At 38.7% G+C, this 22,791-nt stretch overlaps 1 protein-coding gene across 2 annotated transcripts in view; it reads right to left on the bottom strand.

The window, feature by feature from the left end:
* Nucleotides 1-8,509: 8,509 nt before the first annotated feature.
* The window catches only part of PTGFR (prostaglandin F receptor), a 43,110-nt gene continuing 28,828 nt past the window's right edge, over nucleotides 8,510-22,791 (bottom strand). For both annotated transcript variants that reach the window (XM_077905149.1, XM_077905150.1), the window contains exon 3: nucleotides 8,510-12,390. In XM_077905149.1, coding sequence (XP_077761275.1) covers nucleotides 12,088-12,390 — 303 coding nt within the window. In that variant the 3' untranslated portion in view covers nucleotides 8,510-12,087. The remainder of the gene's footprint in view (nucleotides 12,391-22,791) is intronic.

Below are 22,791 nucleotides of genomic sequence, written 5' to 3'. Positions count from 1 at the left end.
GTGCAGAGCAAGAGGGCCACAGAGAATCCTCAAGCAGACCTCCTACTGAGCGTGAAACCGGACACAGGGCTCAATCTCATGACTTGGGCTAAAACCAAGACTCAAACACTCGACTGACTGAGCCACCCAGGCACCCCAAAACAAAAAACTTAATGAGTGGTATTAAGTAGTATTAAGGTAGATATACTAAACATAAAATTGTTTTACTATTTTTTAAATTTTTTATTTTAAGTTTTTATTTTAATTCCAGTTAGTTCACATACAGTGTTATATTCGTTTCAGGTGTACAGTATTTGTTTTGTTTCTTAAATTCCACATATGAGCGAAATCATATGCTATTTGTCTTTCTCTGATGGACTTATTTCACTTAGCACATGCTCTCTAGTTCCATGCATGTCATATCAAATGGCAAGGTTTTATTCTTTCTATGGCTGAGTAAAATTCCTTTGCATATATACACATCTTCTTTATTCATTCATCAATCAGTGGGTATGTGGGTTGCTTCCATATCTTGGCTACTGCAGGTAGTGCTGCTATAAACATAATGGTGCATGTATCCCTCTGAATTAGTGATTACTAAATCTTCTTTGGGTAAATACCCAACAGTGAAATTCCTGGATCATAGAGTAGCTCTATTTTTTAACTTTTTGAGGAACCTCCATACTAGTTCCTCAGTGGTTACACCAGTTTGTATACTTACCAGCAATGTAATAGGGTTCCTTTTTCTCCACATCCTTACCAACACTTGTTGCTTCTTGTGTTTTTTATTTTTGGCATTCTGACAAGTTTGAGGGATATCTCATTGTGGTTTTGATTTACATCCCCCTGATGATGAGTGATGTTGAGCATCTTTTCAAGTGTCTGTTGGCCATCTGGATGTCTTCTTTGGAGAAATGTCTGCTCATGTTCCTTTAATCACTGTTAAATAACATTAGACAAATGGAATTCTTGCTAATAATTCTAATGTCCAGGATTACAAATTAGGTAATTCATTCAACTCTAATTATACATCCACATTTAAAATTTTTTCATGGCAGCCATGTAAACTAGATTTTTAAGAGACTAGTGTTTTAAGCCTCTTTATGTGCTTTTAAGCAAATAGCTTCTTCAAGTTATAGATTGTCTTTATCTAAAATAATATAATAATATAATGGAACAATAGTACCACAATAAGGATCAAATTAGGTAATTGATAGACTCCATGAATCTAAAAATTCCACTCAAGAGAATCCGAGTTTCACAACTTGACAAAGAAGCCTACTTATGGTGAAATCCAGTTAGTCTTAAGGTACTACTATAGTTATTGGCAAGTAAGTACCCCTGATAATGATGGAGATTTAGAGAAGGGAGGAGAGTAGGCTGCCCAGACTCTCAAGCAAAGATCCACTACAGACAAGACAATGAAGAGCTGCTTGTCACACTAACTAGTTTGGGCCTGATTTTTGAAGGCAATAAGAAAAGGAATAATTGGAAAGCAGTAGGCAAAATAGTCATAATTATTTTTTAGGAAGAAAATTTCAAATTCAATATGAAGAGACAAAGTGGTGACCCTTTGGGAAACAAAGTGGTAAAAAAGAAAACAGCTAGGCAGCTACACATCAGGAAAAAATGATAATGCTTGACTTGGAGTGGCAATTGCAATGAAGAGCAAAATCAATAAGCTTACATGTTGGGACTCAACAGCCATGTGCCATCTCTTAATCATCAGAGCAAAGAATGACTTCTATTCCATAAAGAAAATGTGTCATTTGCAAGTGAAGGTTAAACCACAAGCTTTTGCTCAGATGGTAGTAAGAGTTACAAATTTAATAATGACACTCTTACCTACTTGCAAAACTTTCTCAGCATTAGTTGAAATGTTGAATTTCAGAGGGTGGTTAGAATCTTGTAAAGAATTACTGGTAATGCTTATGAGAGTTGAAGTATTTCCAGGAGCAATGTTGCAATGTGATGGTAGAGAATCTTCTCTTCTTGAGATCTGCAGAGATTTTTCTTCTGAGGCTAGAGATACTAAAATTGTCTCCCTCTTAATCCCACTCCATGATTACTCTTCGCGAATCAGGAATGTAGAAAGTTCCTAAACACATGTATAAGTGAATGGCAGCAATGCCAGCCCATGGGCTAAGTCTTGATAATGCTTCATTAGGTCAAAATGAACTGCTGCCTCCATTCTGGATTAAATCCCAATCCACAATGGGGTCCCTTCACATGTAAAGGCAAACTGGTCCAAAATACACTTATATTTTAGTTGGATGTAAGCAGTGATGGGCTTAAACCAGTAGAGGACCAACAACCTACCTTCACAGGCCTGAAGGATGGGCTAACATGGTTAGGGAATGTAGGAAATGGAAATCAGTTGAAACCTGTTTATTGTAGCCCAAAACCACAGCCACCACACAAAGCCAGATCCTCTTCACCTCAAAACCTTGGCACATGGGGTTCTTCATAGAAGATTCCTCCCAATGATTACAAGTTGCTTATTAGTGCCATTAATAAGGGCTCGGGAAATGTGTGCCACAAATCAGAAAAAGGGTAAAATCCAAAGGGCTATAGCTAGATCTTCTGGAGAATTTGACCTCATGGGAAATGCCATTGTTTTTTAAGGCACCACTAGAAGCATCACTAAAGGACAATCTTAATATTTGCCTAACCACAATTTAGAAAGCAAATAGCTATGTAGTACTTCTAATTTTAGCTTCTTTAATTCTCAGAACATTTTGAGCTCTCTGTTTTGCATTTTCTTTTGACTATTGCTCTGAGGAAATCACTAATCTTATAAAACCATAATCGTAAGTGATGACAAATCTGACAATCATCAGGAAACTATATCCTGTTGCTGTTTTCAATTCTTCTAATAGTTGAAATTTCACAAATTGGTATACTTTACTCTGAGATCTCAGAAGGATATATTTAAATAACTACTTAAAACATTTTTATCTGCATGTATGTTTGATATTCTTTGTGAGTCTCCCAGAGACCAATGACATACTCTTCTATAAGAAGGAGAATTTTTCTGAATGGAACCATCTCTTGAAAACTTCAACCTAGGTTTTTTCTTCTGTAGCTCTCCCCACCCCCCATTCCCCGGACTTTAGAAATACCATTTCCTTGAATTTCTACAAAAGATGCTGTATTTTAATGTCTTTAGAATGAGATTTTTTCAGCTCAAGTATTTTTACTTAGTTTGGGTCCATTTATTCTCTACTGTCATTTTAATTGTTCTGAGTATAGTCCACTATAAAAATCTACTTGTCCCAAAAGTAGAAGTATTGTGTTTTATTTGGAAACTGAAAAAGTTTCAATCGTCCCCTTTCCTCTTGAAAGCCAGCAACTGACTCAAGATGTATTCCCCTGAAGTAGGAAATTATTTTAAGACCAACTGGGCTCGGGATCCCTGGGTGGCGCAGCGGTTTGGCGCCTGCCTTTGGCCCAGGGCGCGATCCTGGAGACTCCGGATCGAATCCCACGTCGGGCTCCCGGTGTATGGAGCCTGCTTCTCCCTCTGCCTATGTCTCTGACTCTCTCTCTGTGTGTGTGTGTGTGTGTGTGACTATCATAAATAAATAAAAATTTAAAAAAAATTAAAAAAAGACCAACTGGGCTCAAATAAGAGTGGAAAATATAAAGATCAAAGAAGATTATAAACATTGGAAGAGGAAGGGAAGAAAACATAAAATTAATGCAAATAGCCTTGTTCTTTTTCTTTAAAAAAAAAAAAGAGGTTTTTGTTTAGTGATAAAATGTAAGCTATATTTCCAGACTACTATGGGAATTTGCCTATCTATATGACAGAAAAGTCTTCCTGACACCAATAAGAGATATATGACCAGCCTAACTATGGCCTCACTTAGGTTTGCTTTGTCTTTTTCAATGTGACTCTTACTGTCAGTCTATAGCATCCTGCATTCTTCTATCTTCTTCCTGCATAGCTCTGACATTTTTTTAGGTCCAATTTGTTTCAGGTTGGAGCAAAAACTGTCCTTAGAAAAGAAACCAAGTTGCTAGCACTAAAATAGTGCTACAGGGATGCGTGGGTGGCTCAGTGATTGAGCATCTGCCTTCGGCTCAGGGCATGATCCTGGAGTCCCGGGATCGAGTCCCACATCGGGCTCCCTGCATGGAGCCTGCTTCTCCCTCTGCCCGTGTCTCTGCTTCTCTCTCTCTGTATCTCTCATGAATAAATAAATTAAATATTTAAAAAAAATAAAAATAAAATAAAATAATGTTACAATCTCTCATTGCCGAAAAGCTTCCCTGTTCTTTGTGTGTTTCATATCAGGCCATCTGTGACTGGTTAGCATAGTTGATTAAGTCAGCGGTTCTCAAAGTGTGTCCTTCAGATCAGCAGTGCCTGGGACCTTCCCTGAGACCTTGTTAGAAATATAAATTTTCTGGCCCTTAAGACTGACTGAATCAGTCACTGGGGTGGAGCCCAGCAATCTCATTTAGCAAGTCTCATGTAAAACAAATGCATACTAATATTTGAGAGCCACTGCATAATATACCTGTAATAACAAGCTCAATCCCTGCGTGGGCCAGTTACTGTAACTTTATCTCAATATCTCAGACTACACTCTTGTTAGGGCTGTATTGTGTCCCTCCAAAATTAATATGTTCAAGTCCTAATCTCCCAGTTCCACTGAAGGCTACTGGATTTAGAGATAGGGCTTCTAAAGGACCAATTAAAGGTTAAATGAGGTCACTAGGGAGGGCCCTCGTCCAATAATCCGGTGTCCTTATAAGAAGAGGAGATTAGGTACTGACGAAAGGCCATGTGAAGACACAAGGAGAAGACAACCACCTCCAAGACAGGGAGACAGGCCTCAGGAGAAATCAACCTTACCAACATCTTCATCTCAGATTTATAGCCTCCAGAATTGTGAGGAAATACATCTCTGTTTTTTAAGCCACCCAGTCTGTGGTACTTCGTTGCAGCAGCCCTAGCACACTAACACACCTCCTAATTAACACACGTAGCCATCTGGAAACTGTTGGTCACAGCAGACGTCTGGTAAAAAGGGAAATAGCATTACATAAAATTATGTGGCCTACACATAAGATTTCTTTATTAAAAAAAGCAATTCAAAGCCCATGTCCTACTTGATCTTAGGTCTTAGGGTCATTGTTGAATCCTAAGGGTAGTATTACTTTCATTATTGTGTGGTCTAGACCTGAATTAGTAATAGAGCCCAGGTCAAAAAGCCTAGTGAAATGTACCCCAGATAACACTCCAAGAATAGAACTGAAAATATTTTTTTTCTAAAATTTCGTCATGATGTTGGGTCTATTGGTTATACATTTGGCATTAAAAAAAAAAAAAAAGGTTCCTAACTTACATGGCACAAAAATAAATAAATAAATAAATTCCATGAAAAATACAAAATCTAAAGATAAAAAAAAATTCTAACTATAAAAAATGACATAGGGGAATATATTCATAATCTTTGAGAACAGAAAGTCTTTCTAAACATGAAACAAAACAAAGAGTCCATGAAAGGTTAGTGTCGCCTAAGTAAAAAAAATATAAAACTCTAGTATGGTGAAAGATATCTTCAACGCAGAAAAAAATGGCAGCCTTGGGAGAAAAATATTTGAAACATTCATGAAAAATAAAGTCTGGTATGGACTGAATTGTGTCCCCTCTCAAAATTTATGTGTTTAAGCCCTATTCCTCAGTGTGATGATCTTTGAAGATAGGACATTTGGGAGGTAACTAGGTTTAGATGAGGTCGTGAGGGGTGGGATCTTCATGAGATTTGTGCCTTTGGGACCAGATCTCTCTTTCTCTCTCCTCTCTCCTCTCTCCTCCACACCCCCCCTCCCTGCTATCTCCCCCCTACCACCACCATGTAAGGAAACTGCAAAAAGATGGCTAGGAAGAGAGCTCTCATCAGGTACCTAATTGGCTTGGACTTCTCAGCCTCCAGAACTGTGAGGAATCAATTTCTCTTGCTTATGCACCTGGTCCATGGTATTTTGTGATAGCAGCCCAAGCTGACTAAGACAATATCCTTAATATACACAATCCTCCTGCAAGTCGGTAAGAAAAAAATTGACATTAAAAATAGATAAAGGTCAGGAACAGAAAATTTAGAGAGGAAGTGGAAATGACTAATAAAGGTATGAAAAGATGCTCAGCTTCATTAGCAATGGGAAGTACGAGTAACATAACAAAGCATGAAGTATGATTTATTTTTGCCAATCACACGGGTGACAATAAAAAGATTGCTGAAATAAACAGCAGGTAGTGTCAGAAATAGAGCCTTTTCTTAAGAAAAGAATGAGAGTACACATGTCACAATGTGGCAGTTTCTCTGGATATTGAAAATGTACAGGCCTGTAGCCCCGCAATCCCACAGAACACAAAAAAGGACAAGGATGTGCCTATTGAAACAGCCTAATTGGAAAGAGGGAAATGACTGAAAACAAAAACAATCCTCCTTCAATAGGAAAATTGTCATTTAAATTATAGTACGCTTGTATTAGGTAAGAGTGTTTAGTTGCTAAAAAGAATACTCTGGGGACACCTGGGTAGCTCAGTGGTTAAGCATCTGCCTTCTGGTCAGGGCGTGATCCTGGAGACCCGGGATCGAGTCTCACATCGGGCTCCCTGCATGGAGCCTGCTTCTCTCTCTGCCTGTGTCTCTGCCTCTCTCCTCTCTCTGTCTCTCATGAATAAATAAAATTTTTTTCTTAAAAAAAAAAAAAGAATACTCTGCATGTACCAACACGGGTTTTTGAAAAACAAAAGTTTTACAACACATGTATACATTGTATGTATGTCTAGTAGAATCTCATTTTTTTTTTCTCAACTAAAATGATTTAGGTGTATACTAGCATAGGATTGCCTTATTTAAGGTAGGAAAGTTAGCACTACAGCAACAGAAGGCATTTTGTTAATTTGGGGTTTTACCAATCAGATATTAAGAAAGAATTCAAATGTTACTAAATACAAAACTGTAAGAGTTTACACGCTTTTGTAAGTGGAGATGTGAAGTGTGAAGTACACTTCAAATCCAAAATACAGTTCCTTTAAATTTTAGCAATCCTGCCTCTACTTTGCTATGAATAAGGATATATAATGGTATTTTCAGGGTCCCTCGGGGGCACAGTCAGTTAAGCATCCAACTCTTGGTTTCAACTCAGGTCATGATCTCAAGGTTGTGAGATCGAGGGCTCTGTGGGCTCTGGCTGGGAGCAATCTGCTTGGGATTCTCTCCCTTTGTCCCTCTCACCTCAACCCCCCAACTCTTGTATGCACATGTTCTCGCTCTCTCTCAAATTAAAAAAAAATTTTTTTCACTACTTTATTCTATAGTGGTTTTTTATCTTCTAAAATTTTTATTGGGGCAACCAGATGACTCAGTCGGTTAAGCACCTGCCTTCAGCTCACATCATGATCTCAGGGTTCCGGGATCGAGTCCTGCATCAGGCTCCCTGCTCAGCAGAGTCTGCTTCTCCCTCTCTCTCTGCCCCATTCATGCGCTCTCTCCTGCTCACCCCCTCCCTGTCTCAAATAAGTAAAATCTTTAAAATAAAATAAAATTTCCGGGGATCCCTGGGTGGCGCAGCGGTTTGGCGCCTGCCTTTGGCCCAGGGCGCGATCCTGGAGACCCGGGATCGAATCCCACATCAGGCTCCCGGTGCATGGAGCCTGCTTCTCCCTCTGCCTATGTCTCTGCCTCTCTCTCTCTCTCTCTGTGACTATCATAAATAAATAAAAATTAAAAATAAAATAAAAAAATAAAATTTCCATTTATTGCAAACCACAAATATGGCATTCATTCCACCTTATCTTTATAGATTACAAGCTACTTGGAAGAATGAATCCTAAATGCTTTCATTCCATGATTTTCTTAAATAGATGACCTTTTTAAAAAGTTCTAGTTTGAAATATGTTAGAATGACAAGAATGAAAAATGTGACCTGAGATGGAAATCATTCATGCTGTCCACCACTTATTTTCGTTTCCCCTCCAGGCCACATCATAGTATTGCACTAACTTGCTTCCTTGAAGGTAGTAGGGTGATCACTGGCTTTGGCCAGAGATGTGTGAGCAAAAGTAACAGGTGTTACCCCTAGGTGAAAGCTCCAAGAGCCAGTTCATGGTTCAATATGCTTTTTCTTCCCTGAAGCAAGGCAAACAGCAACATATAAGATGGTGGCTGCTTTGTCACCTGAGGTCTCTGAGTGATTAAAATGAACAGAGCTTCCCTTCTGAGTGGGCAGGAGCCATAGGTGAGATATAAATCTTTGAGGGTTATGGCACAAAGTTTTTTGGGGGGTCATTTGTTATCACAGACATTTCTCTGCTATCCTGACATGCCTAGGCCAGTGTGTTTTGAAAATTATCAGATTCTCATCCAAATCTATGACCCTGCCTAGGTGGACCACAAAAAAAAAGGTAATAAAAAGAATTTGAAATTCTTCCCATTGGATAGATAAAACGGAAGTTTAGGTTCAAAAGTTTCAAGCTTCATATGACCTTCCTAAAAATAGCCACTCTTGATAAACACTAGTCCAAGTTTATTATAAATCATTTGTTTGAAGTTTTAAACTAGTCAAAACACTAGAATTACATGAGTTGCACACTAATACAAGCAACAAAATATACATATTACTGTTCAATCTCATATAGTCCAGCAAGTACGAAGGACACAAAATACATTTATTCACATAACATCTACTGTTGAAATATCTCAGTAACAAGTTGAAGTCCAACATTATTTGCCACATGGTAAAATAGTCTGACACCCAAATGAAGAAGTAAGATGATGTACATTCCCATCTTTCATATCCTGACCTTAGTTTATTAATTTGGAGCAATGATGGTGATACAGGTGAAGTTAGCAGCAAGTTTCACAAAAAAGTTGTTTCTAGGTGTTTAGCAAGTGCTTTTATCTGGGCTCTAAATTCAGATTAGAGCAAAAGTAAGACCGGTTTTTCTTTTAAAGACTGAAAGTGCACAAAAAAGACCATTTATTGAATAAGACAGATATATTTCTGTGTGTGTGTGTGTGTGTGTGTGTGTGTGTACATGTTAACTTTTAGGTAATTTGCACTTCAGCAATACAAATAATTAGCAACATTCAACCCTTGGGGAAAAAATTAGACTATTTCTGTCACTTACTTAAATCCTCATTGACAAGTGGGATGCAGTGGGATGCACCTACAACTAACTATGAGTCCGCATTATCTGTCTTGGTATCCATGATCATAAAAACCATATGCCATTGGCTTTTTCTGTCATTTTTAAATTCACTAACAAAAGAAAAAAACCTGTCACTTGCCAGTCATTTGCCCCGAATAATAAAATTCCCCAGGAATAACATGATCAAATACTATGTGAAGTTGCTTAGATACTATTTTACCCAGTGAGAAGGGAATTTCAGTTGCTCTGAGGGTCTGATTATAAATTTTAAAACAGAGCTTAGAGTTTCAGAATTGGTTAACCTGCTGAACACTATTTGTACAATTTCTTTCCAGTAACTGCACAAATGTACTTTCACTTGGAATGCTCACATGAAAGTTGTTGATGGATGCTACATTCTATTATTCAACATATAATAAGATGCCAAACTACAGTGAAATGTATATAATAATAGAAACAAAGTTCTGAAGTCAAATATATGCATATTGTTGTGTTCACTTTATTTCATTTTCCTTGGACAAAAGGCCTAACACAATGTCAACACATATTCTTTCACTACATTTTTTTTTCAGTTTTTAGTGTCTACTACTCGAGTTTGACCTCATTCTAAAACCAACTTCATTACCCTACACCTGTACTCAGCTAATAAAGATAATCCTTCCAGGATATGCAGAGAGTGACTCTCTGTCATTCCCTAACACCTTACACACCCATGCACTCCCATATATGGTAATGTCACAGTAGCTCCTCAATATAGATACACGTGGCCTAGGTGACATCACAGCAATAGAGCAACCGTGATGCCATCTACTTAGAAGCCTTACGGAGAAGAGGCCTGGAACCCTTAAACGAGAGTTTCTCTGCACGCCTCTCCTGGGTCACAATGCATGGAAGTGTTTGCTGTAGCATCCTATCCAGCATGAGGAGGAAGGATGAAGCTGTGGTTCCTTGTGCCTCAGCTTCCAGGACACCAACACTCTTAACTCTGGGAAATAAATGTCTGCTGAAAACCATCTATAATTTCTGGGCTTTAAGTGCTCTTGTAACACATGAGAACATTCATGTAATGTAACAGCAATCACAAATTGCAATGGCTTTTTTTTTTAAAGTGTCTACACTGGATATTCAAATATACATACACACACACACATATATATCAAAATAACCAATATGTAATCGTCATTTTAAATAAAAATGCACAAAATTGTTGCAATTCCATGTTCATTTTGCATCAAAAATATTCTTACCTGTAATTCAATTTGGCAAGTGTTCTTTGAGCATATACTATGTGTTCCATATATGAGAATAACCAAACCTTGTGTAATTCATCATTTACTGGTCTTAAATTAAGAATATCGTGTGCCTCTGTGTGTGTGCATGTATCTTGTTTTTAAATTCACTGGAAAAAGTGGTTTCCTTTACATCTTCAATAAAGCTATTTGCTTAATTTCTTTTAGTTTATTCATAAGAATATACCAAAATTCACTGAAGTTCAACAACTTCCAGTGTAAATTCTAGTCAAAAGCAAAAATTTGTGGATATAATAATTTAAGTCTAGTTGAACCACATAGATTTCCCGGAGAATATGAACTCAGTCTCACAGAGAAGGTTAATTTTTAAATGGACCACAGGTAAGGAAGGCAAAAATTCTTTTACAGAAATACATTTCTTTACTATGAAGCAGAACTATCTACCCTATGTTCTGATAGCCCCAGGACATTTTCAATGATTACTAAAATTTAGGGGAGGGGTGAATTATACAAATAAGCAAAGAAGCCGAAAGTGTTACTGGGAAATTTGAGGAGAGATCTTTATCCCCTGATCTCTTGGGTAACCATAAGAATGATCTCCAAGCACCCAACTAATTGCCAATTTTCCCCTTGACACAGCATAGGCTTTAGAAGATGCCATCCTACAGATTTAATGAACCAGCTTTCAACAGAAATTTTTGATATGCTTATGTGTGTGTGTGTGCATGCATAGAAAGCACAAACACACTAGCTGCAGATAGTTTTTAAATATTGCATATGGATTATGTTTCTTTTGTTCTCTGATACAGAAATGACAAGTCCAAGTAGAGGTCCTTTGCCAACATTCTTTGTAACCATCCCTGGGGTTTAAGTTTGGTTTGTATTATCCATGGCAGAGCTTCATAGGAACTGCTATAATGCAAATAGCCTATACATGTGCTGAAATAGAGCCTGTGTTTCTCTAAAAATTATTTACTGCGCACTAGAATTTTCACAGGAAAAGGAGATTATTTGAAAACTGTGCAAATCTATGACTCACACAGAAAACCTCCAAACAAGAATTTACCTTCACAATAATACATGCAAGTAGTTATATTTGTCAAAATGACAAGGACAGGCTCATTTTAAAGAGGCTCGTGAGGTCAGGCAACCTGATAGCCACATCTGGTGTCATGGAGGTCATTATAACAAGCCACAGTGAATCCCATGAGACATGACCCTACATCTACTGATTGAAGCTACATAATGAGGAGTATAACAGACCAGACCCAACAGTGAGGGTGCTCCACTTCATTGAGCCTCGTTTATAAGAAACAGTTGCAGAGCAGTGACCCCCAAACAGCTATTTGACTGTGCAGGTAAGTATTAAGATGTTCTTTGACAAATAGGCCAAGTAAATGCTTTAGGCTTCATTCATTCAAAAGCGTGAATAACACAAATAAGCTCCAATTTTTTTCAGTTGGACTCCATGGCATTATCTCATCATGTTTACCTCCAGTTGACAAAAAACAAGTGAAAAGATACAGTTGTACAGTGAATTTAGCAAATCTCAACAGCCAGATCTGACAAAAGTGGCCCCACACTAACTGCTGAGGTCTGAATTTTCCAGTTTGGCTTTCTATCCCTATCCAATTAACTGAAATATTGACAAATCTTTTCTGAATTTTGTCCTAGACCTACACTGCTTTACTGTCCTATTAAACCAGGTGCTTGCTGGTTTATTTTCTCTGTAACTGGAGACTCAGAAATAGCAGCAACCTTTAGAGAATTTTTAATGGAGCTAAGCTCCCACCCATGCAAGCTGATGACATGCACTCCACAGCAGCGTCTGGCAAGTTTGTAGAGATTCTTAAGGACCGCCTTCCGCAGCAGAATGTACACCCAAGGATCTAAGATTTGATTCCACGTTGCCATTCGGAGAGCAAAAAGTATTGTTTTACAGGTCTCCAGAGAATGATCTCCATTTATTCCAATGTTGGCCATTGTCACCTGCAAAACAAACAAAACAACAAAATCCATTGATACAGCTATTTTCTTGGTCCTATAGTTGTTTAACTGAACTAGCAAGGCTACATGGCATCCATTTCACTTTCCACAAAATGGTGTTATTTTCCAAAATACTGACAAAAAGAAATGAAGAGTAGCGGAAACATTGATGTAGATATCTGGATCCTTTGAGTTCAAATTGACATTAGAACTACAAAAATGATAACTTATATGGCAAGTCAAATGTGCGCAAATAGAATGACCCAAGGGAGAACAAATATTGCTACTGGTAACTGATCTTTTCTTACTTCTGGGAATAGTAAGTTCAAAGCCAACACACATTTGTATGTTTCAAAAAAAAAAACCCTAAAGTTTATTTATGTAAAATTAAAGTACAGATCAACTATAGATACGAGATTTTTTAGAATACAATTTGCACATGGAAATGTTAGTGTTCTGGAATGTTACTTTTAGACTTTTCTGCTTGGTAACTACAATACCAATTTCTTCTTATCTCATATTGCCTTCTCTGCATCCTTCACCCTAGCCTTAACTTGGCTAAAATATTCCAAAAATGTAATGGAATTTTCTAAGGGTTTTGAAGGAAATGACTCCTCCCGTCTATACTACCATTGAGTTAACAATAACAATGTAGATTTGGTCCCCTGCATCTATTTTCTCACCATTCATGAGGTTAAAGACATCATTTTGTGGAATAAGTCCCATAAATGGCCCCAGCTATATGTTAGAACTGGTCTAATCACTGAGACCAGTTTTGACTTCCAAATCAACAGCTGCATAATAAACAAACAAGAAGGCTTTGAAAACACCTTGGCTATAAACACAAATAAGACATAAATGAATAAAAAGTGAAACTGAAAAATTAAGAATCACTGGACCATAAGAACCGTGGGACCATTATGCCACCAGCATTAAGAGAGGATGTAACGAAGCCTAAAACCCAAATGAAAAGAAAAGTTTTTCTTGTCTTCTTAATGGACCATTATCAGAAGGAAATGTCTTAATTTGGCTTTGATGATATTAGTGGTTGAAGGATAAATGTCCCTTATCAAAACCTTCATTATCTACACAACAAAGTACAAACTCCCTAGTTGGTTCCTTGATGATATATCTAAAGTCAGCTACAATCTCATCTCCCCTGCAAATACCTTATTGTCCAATTTGCTGTGAAGGCCTCACCTGTCCCAAATCCACCACGCTCTTCTGAGCTGTGGCTTATGGGACTTTATTTTGTACTCCTACTCCCTCTTCCTGTCTGATAAACTCCTATCCACCCTAGTAAAAATGGGCTCATCTCCATGAAACTTTCTCCAACTTTACCAAGATGAATTAGCAAGTTACTCCCCCTCTGTTCTTTCAGAGCTCCCCTGTCCATAGCCAGTTGTATCACTTACCACACTGTATGATAATTATGCATTCATTTCTATACCTATATGCACCTCTTCTTTTTCCCCTAGTACCCAGTTCAAAAACCGACACCTAGGATGTACTCAGTAAGAGTTGGAATTAAATTGTATGGTTTTCTATTCACTGAAGCTATCTCTAGAAGCACAGGAACTAGTCATCAGAGAAACAACTGATCATCCATTATAATGGTCTAATATTTTGAGGCTTAAAATATCTCTGAAAGCTTTAATCCATCCATTAGTAAAGGATTCCAAAGTGGTTTCTTGTCACTCAAAAGAACAGGATCTTACAAATTCCTTGGGAAATGATTCTTTGCCTCAGAGTTCATTTCCTATGAGAATCAAACTGTAGCCCTAAACATTCTGTAGCTAAATAAGGCCAACCAAGTATCAACACACACAAAAAAATATCCTAATCCTCACCCAATAGTACTGGGTCAGGTATAGACTCTTATGTCACTGTTCCCCACGTTAGCCATTAGGAAAGAATAAGAAAACCTATATGGGCCCAGTTTCTCTTAGAAGAAAGCAGAGCTGGGGCACCTGGGTGACTCAGTTGGTTAAGCATCTGCCTTTGGCTCAGGTCATGATCCCAGAGTCCTGGGATAGAGCCCCACATTGGGCTCTCTGCTCAGTGGGGAGCCTGCTTTTCCCTCTCCCTCTGACTGCCACTTCCCCTGCTTGTTTTCTCTTTCTCTGTCAATTAAATAAAATCTTGAAAGAAGAAAGAAAGAAAGAAGAAAAGAAAGAAAAAGAAGAAAGAAAGAAAGAAAGAAAGAAAGAAGAAAGAAAGAAAGAAAGAAAGAAAGAAAGAAAGAAAGAAAGAAAGAAAGAAAGAAAGAAAGAAAAGAGAGAAAGAGAGAGAGGGAGGGAGGGAGGGAGGAAGGAAGGGAGGGAGAGGAGGGAGAAGAAAGCAGAGCCAAGACCCAATGGGCAATTGGATTGAGATATTTTCATTTTATAGTTTTCTTTACTCATCAAATATATATTGATTATTTGCTATGTGCTCAGCAATGTGCTAAACACTGAGGCTACAAAGGCAAACAAAGGAGACATGTGCCTGTCCTCATGGTATTTACAATCTTCTTGCTGGGGTTTGGGGGGAAGAGGGTTGGTGATTGGTTCAAGTATGAATGAATAAGTATTTCTCTTGCCTTGTGAGTATCGAATGAATGTATTTCCTATTAATGACTATATATGTTTCTAGGAATCTCAGAGCCCAGTCTAGAACCTGCTCTGTATAGTTGGGAACAAAGATGCTTCGTGTAATTGGCTGGAACAGCTGGGCCTGGTTTAAAGACATGAAAATTAAAAACACCTGAGTTACATGGTATGCACTTCTCCGATACTTCTTTCTCCCTGAAAACAGCGGTGTGGTCACCAACTGTGCAAGGATACTACATACTCTACTAGGAGAAGTACATTAATATACTTTTTAGTATATTACTGATTATGGTATAGTCTCGAAAATTCAGGACAATCTAAGTATCCAACAAAAGATAAATTATGGAAATTTCGTGTAATGGAAAAATATGTAAACATTAATGTTTGTGATTCACTGTTAACTTTTTAAAAAGCAAGTTACTAAACTGTATCAACTAAGTGATCCTAGTCTTATAAAAAAAAGGAAAACCAAACCCAAATACATTATTTTGTGCACGTGTAGAAAAAAGACTAAGGTCTGTATCAGTATTTCAATTGGTTATCTCTAGACAGTAGAATTACAGAGGATTTTGATTTTCACCTTTGGTTAATCTCTAACTTACTAATTTTTGGATAAATCATGCACTGCTTTTGTAATCTGTGCATTTTTCCAGTTTGTTGAAATATACTTTCGTACTCGAGAATCAGAACTAATTTGGATTATTTATGCATGCCTGTGTGTATGTGAATGAGGTGCCACAGAATTGCCTGAACATTTCTGACACTTTTTAAGGGAATAAAATATAACCATTTATCCCAGAATATCAAATATAACAAAATTTAAGATAAATAAAATGCATATATATCCTGTCAAATGTGATCACTTCTTTAGGAAAAACTACAGAAGATGTAAAATAAAGATGACCAGAAGATATACTTCAAAGACCAAATAGAGGTTGTACTAAGTTACAATAAAAGCAAAGTATTCCTAACTGAATGAGAACATTCTTAACCGCACAATTAAGAGAACATCCTTATTACAAAATGCAGATCCATCATAGAACTTGACCACTCTGAAAACACAGGTGAGCACTAGCCCAGAAGAACTGGTCATTCGGACAGTTAGGGGATCTCGAATCATGAGAAAGGCGGAAAGTCTCCTGTAAACCAGAACATGCCACCTAGGAGTGAGAAACACAGCCACGAACACTAACATCAAAAACTAGAACTGAGTATTTTCCTGTGCTTGGAAGCCTCTTTTTATATATAGGCCAAATAATCCTCCTAACAACCCTGTGACATATGTATTGTTATCTGCATCTTCCAGATAAGGAAAGTATGGTTCCACTAGATAAGGGACCAGTCCATGGGAAGCGTCAGAGCCTGTCCAGGGCCTGTCCCTCTAATTACTACACTTAGATTGCCTACGGGCCCTGCAGTGTACTTGCTCAATCCTCTTACCAAACGTCACCCAGAAAGAGTAGAGAAAGCTTCCTAAGGAGTGGGAGACACTATGGGAGGGACTTGCCTAGAGGAACAGAGAACTCACAGCCGCCACACCTAGGGAAGGACACCTCAGAATTGATTTCTGCATTAAAGAAAGGGCATTTCCTTGGCCCTGTTCCTGCCACTTCCCCAGCCACCCTGAGCCAGTGCTGGCATAGAAGGAGAAAAAAATGCAGAACTGAGACCCTGTTCCCATCGTAAAAAGGCCCGAAGAAGCCTTTTTCCCTTTCTCCCTTAAGATTAACACAGAAGCACACACCTTGCCCCCAAGATGGGCCAAGGATGACAAGACAGGGGCAACTAAATGAGATTTAGGATTGAGGTCTCCTAGTCCAAAAGACCCAGGGAATTCTGTTCGAGTTTCTCAGTCTAAAGCTACAGAGTGTGGAGCCTGCTTAAGATATTCTCTCTCTCTCTCTCTCTCTCTCTCTCTCCCCTCTCCAGCTGCTTCCCCCTCACACCTGCACACACACACTCTCTCTCTAAAAGAATTCAAAAAAAATAAACTGTGTGGGTTGTTGAACGTTCTCCTATCATCAGGAACTGAAAACTCTAGTTTTGGTCTCCAGAGCATCACGGAAGAAGTGTTGGCAGCTTTTCATATGCTTGAAAACTAACACTGGCTTGTATCTATTTCTCCATGTCTTCTACTGCTCCTCACCCAACATGACTTGCAAATGCCTGGCTGTCCGCCTCTCATCCACTAGTTTCTCCATCTTCCTTTAAAAAAAAATGCACTGGTGAGAAATAAAACATACACTCTCTATACAGTCCAACAGGGACAGAGCTCAGTGAAACAATCATTTCTTAAAAGGCAGACAAACCACTCCTATCTGAGCCTCCAGGATAATGCCACCTAGTTTCTCCTTTGATTGGATCCTAGCTCCCAGAACGTCACGGGAGGTAAGCTCCTTACTTATTAAATGTACTCCTAAGTGACTATGTGGAGCGTGACAACCTTCACATTTCCCTGCTTGTTTCCAAATTATTCAGACTTATGTATGGATGTATCAATATTTAGATATAAATATGCATAGTTACAGTCACAGATGTGTGACTTTGTCTTAATGGATCTGCTTTGTGGTATAAATATCCAATTCTGGAGCCTCAGATGTCAAACCCAGGGTAGGACCCCTGTACCTTCTCTTTGACCCACTCCCATGATGTGTCTCAGACGCCCTGTCCTCTCTCATTTGCTGTCTTAGCACTTAAAAACAAGCCCATTCTATTATGGGCTCCTAACTGGTCCTCCAGACACAATTTACTTATTCATTTATCTTATTTCCACGTGTTCACTGTATTTTCAAACACTTCATAAATGCCACAATATGTCACTTTCCCTGTCCTTCCCTCAATGGGAAGGACCTGTCCAAATCCTCCACCCTTCCTATCCCGTCTTCTCCAGAAAGCCTTTCCTAAGCTCGCTACAGCTCCTTATCTCCCATCACACTTGCCACCATCCCACTAGCACTGATAGACACAGTATCAGCACCTTGTGCAAAATATATTATAATGAGAAAATGCAGCATCATAGTCCTTCAATTGTACTGTAAGTGCCTCACATCTTTAACCTTCTCAAATCTTTCTCCTCTACTTTTGACAGGGTAAGTGGGAAAAGACTCCTGCAGTCGAGATGAAAGACAAGAAGGAACAGGTAGCTTCAAGCACAGAATTTTGGAGGGTTGAGCAGAAAGGCCAGGCAGCCCCAGATCCAAGAAGTCAAGGATTTGAGGTGAAAAACAGGAGAAGCATATGAAAGCTTATATGGACTCATGTTTCAAAGAATGCCTCAGCCTCTGAGACCATTCATCTCCAGCCTGCCCGGAGTGGCTCTGTACTTATTAAAGGAACCTGGTACAGTTAAAGTTAGTTTGAAATTTTTAAAATTTTTAAGGTGATAAATCAAACATTTACTTGGTTTAGGAAAGGATCCCCAGTCTCTGGTTAAAATTGAAAATCGTTGTGGAGGGTAAAGAACAGAGGCACAGATGCAGAGATTCCAACCCAGTCATATCCCAGAAGGGTTTGGGGGCCTGGAAAGGGTGGCGAGGGTCGGGGTAGAAGGGGTACATTTTAAATCTACAAGAGGGACGCCTGGGGGGCTCAGTGGTTGAGCATCTGCCTTTGGCCCAGGGCGTGATCCCAGGGTCCTCGGATCGAGTCCCACATCGGGCTCCCTGCGAGGAGCCTGCTTCTCCCCCTGCCTCTGTCTCTGCCTCTCTTTGTGTTTCTCATGAATAAATAAATAAAATATTTTTAAAAAACTACAACAGAGACTTGTCTGTTTTAAGGTCTCAATCTGGGCTAAAGGGCTTTTGCCATCCCTGCACCTCTTGCATAATAAGTTGTTAGACTCAAAGGCTATTAAACCAAAGTCACTGATCAGTTAGTGAATTTGATTTAACTTTAGAAAAGCTTTGGCCTACCACTGACTCTTCCTGTCACTACGTGACAGCTCCAGCCACAGGGGAGATGCAGAAAGACCACACCGGTCCACTGGGGTGACTTAGGCACCCCAGGAATAATGGAATTTCTTTGCCCTAATGTGTCTTCAGGAAAGGAGAGAAAGGGAAGGGAAAAGTCTCGTTGGCATTTAATACTTTAACTATTTCATCTTCACCAAACTCCCAGCTATAGTTACAATTTTTCTGGTGCTGCAGATAAGAAAACAAAACCACAGAGACATTAAGTTGCCAGAGTTCACACTGCTGGTAAGTGGCAGAGGCAGGATTTAAACCCATCTACCTGGCTTCAAAACTCACAATCTAATTTTACTAAACAATTCCCAGTAATGAGACCAATAATTGTATATTTATGATCAAGATGATAAACAGAAAATAATAAGCATGTATGAGTACTTTACTATGTTCTGGACACTTTTATTTTTTTCTTAAGATTTTATTTATTTATTTGACAGAGAGAGAGAGAGAGCACAGGCAAAGGGAGCAGCAGAGGGAGAGGGAGATGCAGGCTCCCCGCTGAGCAGTGGGCCCGACGGACCAGGGCTCCATCCCAGGACCCTGAGATGATCTGAGCCAAAGTCAAACACTTAACCAACTGAGCCACCCAGGTGCCCCCAGACACTGTTTTAAAATTTTACATCTATTATCATATCGAATCCTGTTAACTCCTTGAGGAAAGCAGTATTACCCCAATGTCAAGATGAAGTAGCTGAAGCAAGATGAACTTGCCCAAGGTCACGGAATTAAAAGAAATGCGGTCAGTATGTGAAGAGCTAGAGATGCTGAGTGAGGATGTATTGCCTTCTTGGCATTAGTAGATCTCATTTTTAACTCACTAGGTTTCTATTTCTTTCTGCCCATATCTGGTGTTCCTTCTAGCTGATTCTAGCACTTTTTAGCCCAGTGTTCCTATCAAGTCACTTTCACTAGTATCTTTGTTAAAATCAAGGTTGTATGCTATTAAATATGTTGCTCCAAATCTCTCGCGCCCGTACCAACAGATGTAAGTGACACGTAGGTCAGTTGCGGGAGGACCACACGGCTGAGGTGTCCTTCAAAGCACGCTTGTCAGAAAAGATGCCAGAGCAAAGAAAACTATCTGTCTTGGAAGGGAAAAAAATTTTTTATATATATTAACTAATGGATATAAAGTGATGCAGACAGTAAGACAAAACCCAGCATCCTTTCTCTTTTTTCTTCCTATCCACCCCATGATGAATGGCATAATTTTCATTTTAGGATCCTCTTTCATCCTTTTTGACTGGTCTTCAGATGTCCTTTTGGATCTCACTTTTTTTTTTAATCCACATTTTATAACTGTTATCCTTATTCCATCATTTCTGTTCTTTGGAGCCGATGAAAATAAAAAATGAGCAGGCAAAATTTGTAGGTCTTATAAGAAAACATGTGTATGAGACTATATGTGTTGGTTTATATGCCTTGCCTTGTTATAAAAGTAATTTAAGGCATTTTACTTTGAACTATGCTTTTAAGAGCACTGTAAACTCTAGTTCTAACTAGCAGTGATTAGTTAAACCAACAAAACATGGTTTATGCCTTAGACATTGGCAATGACAGACATGGAAGACATTTTCATCCTAACCAAGAACTTTTTAACTAACATGTCATAACTAAAGTAATTATTAGCAACTCTTCTACGAGTTAGAGAGAAAAGACCTAGTTAGAAATTAGTCTCCGTTTGGGAGCCACACTGTTTCAGAAACAAAAGACTACTTTGACTGTTGGCAACGCTGTTTTCAATGGCAAAAACAGACCGTAGAAGAAGGTGTTTCAGGAAAACATCTGCTCTGAAATACACTGTTTTTCCAAGAAGAAATTTAATTTCCAACTGGCAAAGTTAGTTTACTATTACAGAAGTTCAGAAAGAATTTCTGAAGCATGCTCTGAGCTCTAGGACAGTAATCCATTAGAGATAATTTTTAATGAAATGAGTGTCCCTTTAAAAATAAAAAACTATCCATGATCTATTCTCCAACTGTCTCAGCAGCAGATACCATAACTCCATCAACCACATCAAGAAAAACACTTTATCTTGTGGACTCCTTTATCCTCAGCGCCACACCTGATACTTGGTACACAACAGGCACTCGATAAATGCCAAATGAAGAAATAGGTGAATAAGAAGAAATTTTAGCGTCCATGGAGGCCACAAACCATGACTATTATTTTACACTGTGCTGGGCAGAGTGGGTGCCTAACTATTAATTGGCATACAACTTTCTCTATAATGCACAAAACGATTTTACTCCAATGGCCACCACACTGTCATCATCAATGGATAAGCTTTCACCAAGCTCATGATACCATTATGTTCAACATCCAATAGAAGACAGATTCAATGGGCTGTGGGATCTTAAGGGGGGATGAGGAGATCTTTTTAAATTCATTTTATTTTACTGATTTACTTATTTTTGGTAAGAGACCAAAAGTTATATAAAGACCAATGACTTATGTAAAGTGCTAAACTTGGGCCTTGGAAGTTTAGCACAAACATGTCAGCAATGTATTGTTTGGGTGTGATTTTAAGGATGCGATTATGATGACATTTTTAAATTCCATTAATTGTTATTTCCCTGATACTTCAAAAAAGTCAATCATGAGCCACTGTATCAGCATAATAATAATTTAAAAATAATAATAAATTGCGCTAAATTCTTCTCAGTTACAGGTAAGACTGAGAGACCAGCAATCGCTGTCCAAAAATTAATTTTACTAAGGATGCCTGGGTGGCTCAAGTGGTTGATCTGCCTTTGGCTCAGGTCATGATCCCAGGGTCCTGGGATCCAGTCCCATATTGGGCTCCCCGCAGGGAGCCTGCTTTTCCCTCTGTCTGTGTCTCTGCCTCTCTCTGTGTATCTCTCATGAATAAACAAAAATCTTTTTTAAAAAATCAATGTTACCAAAATATGAAAAATTACCACCTTTATGTAATTTAAATTTCTAAATACAGATTCCAATTGCTTTAAAAAAATCACAAAAATCCAACTTTTAAATAAAAAGATTTTTACAATCCAGAATATAGAGTTATTAGGTTGAGCTGATGTTCTTTCTGGAAAAAAAGTACTAACTGCCAGATTTATTTTACCTAAAAAATTCATAGTTTAGCTAATATGAACTCCGTCTGCTACCATTGTAGTTGAAACCTAGGGCTTATAGTAAAGTATAAGAAAACTTTTGGGAATGTGTCAAAGATGTCACCTAGAAAGGACACATCAACCATGCTATCATTTACCCTTCACAAGGGTTCATGGTCGGTCTTGCAAGATCTGGCTTTTTCTAAAGCAGATTGAGTTCTCCATCTATCTTACGGATAAGTCATGGTTATTTCCACAATGAACACAAGTTCATGCCATCTTTTTTAATGAGTTACTGTAACCCAGCCACAAAATGTCCCAGGATTCCCTATCAACCCCATACTTCTGTCTCACCGAAGGTACCTCACTCCCATTCCTCTCATAGATCACGATGTCTGTCATGGGTACTTCCTTGCCATGCTACCGACTAGATACTGCTCACTGCCTCACTTGTAGCTTACTAAACAGTGATATGTGGTGATCCCATTGTTTCTCTTTGTCCAATTTTGCGGACCTTGCTCTTGTCCTTTCGCCTTGATGTTCAGGACCCTGGATATCCACAGCAAATTGGGGGTTAGGGTTATATAAGTTGAACACGTCACCTGACACCGCACATTTCAATCATTCTTGCTGACAAGTGACCCCCGACAAAGCAAAAGGCAAAAGTATCAGCACATGCCCAGCACAATTCAACCACCTTGTGTAAGACTCTCTCTAGAAATGAATCATGCATGTAGACGAGGAGGTTCAGGCATGCTCCTCCCTCCTGGG

This window comes from Canis aureus, chromosome 8 (genome assembly GCF_053574225.1).
Source record: "Canis aureus isolate CA01 chromosome 8, VMU_Caureus_v.1.0, whole genome shotgun sequence".
Lineage (NCBI taxonomy): Eukaryota > Metazoa > Chordata > Mammalia > Carnivora > Canidae > Canis > Canis aureus.
The sequence above is the reverse complement of the archived record's forward strand: the minus strand, read 5'-3'. Positions and strand labels throughout refer to the sequence as shown.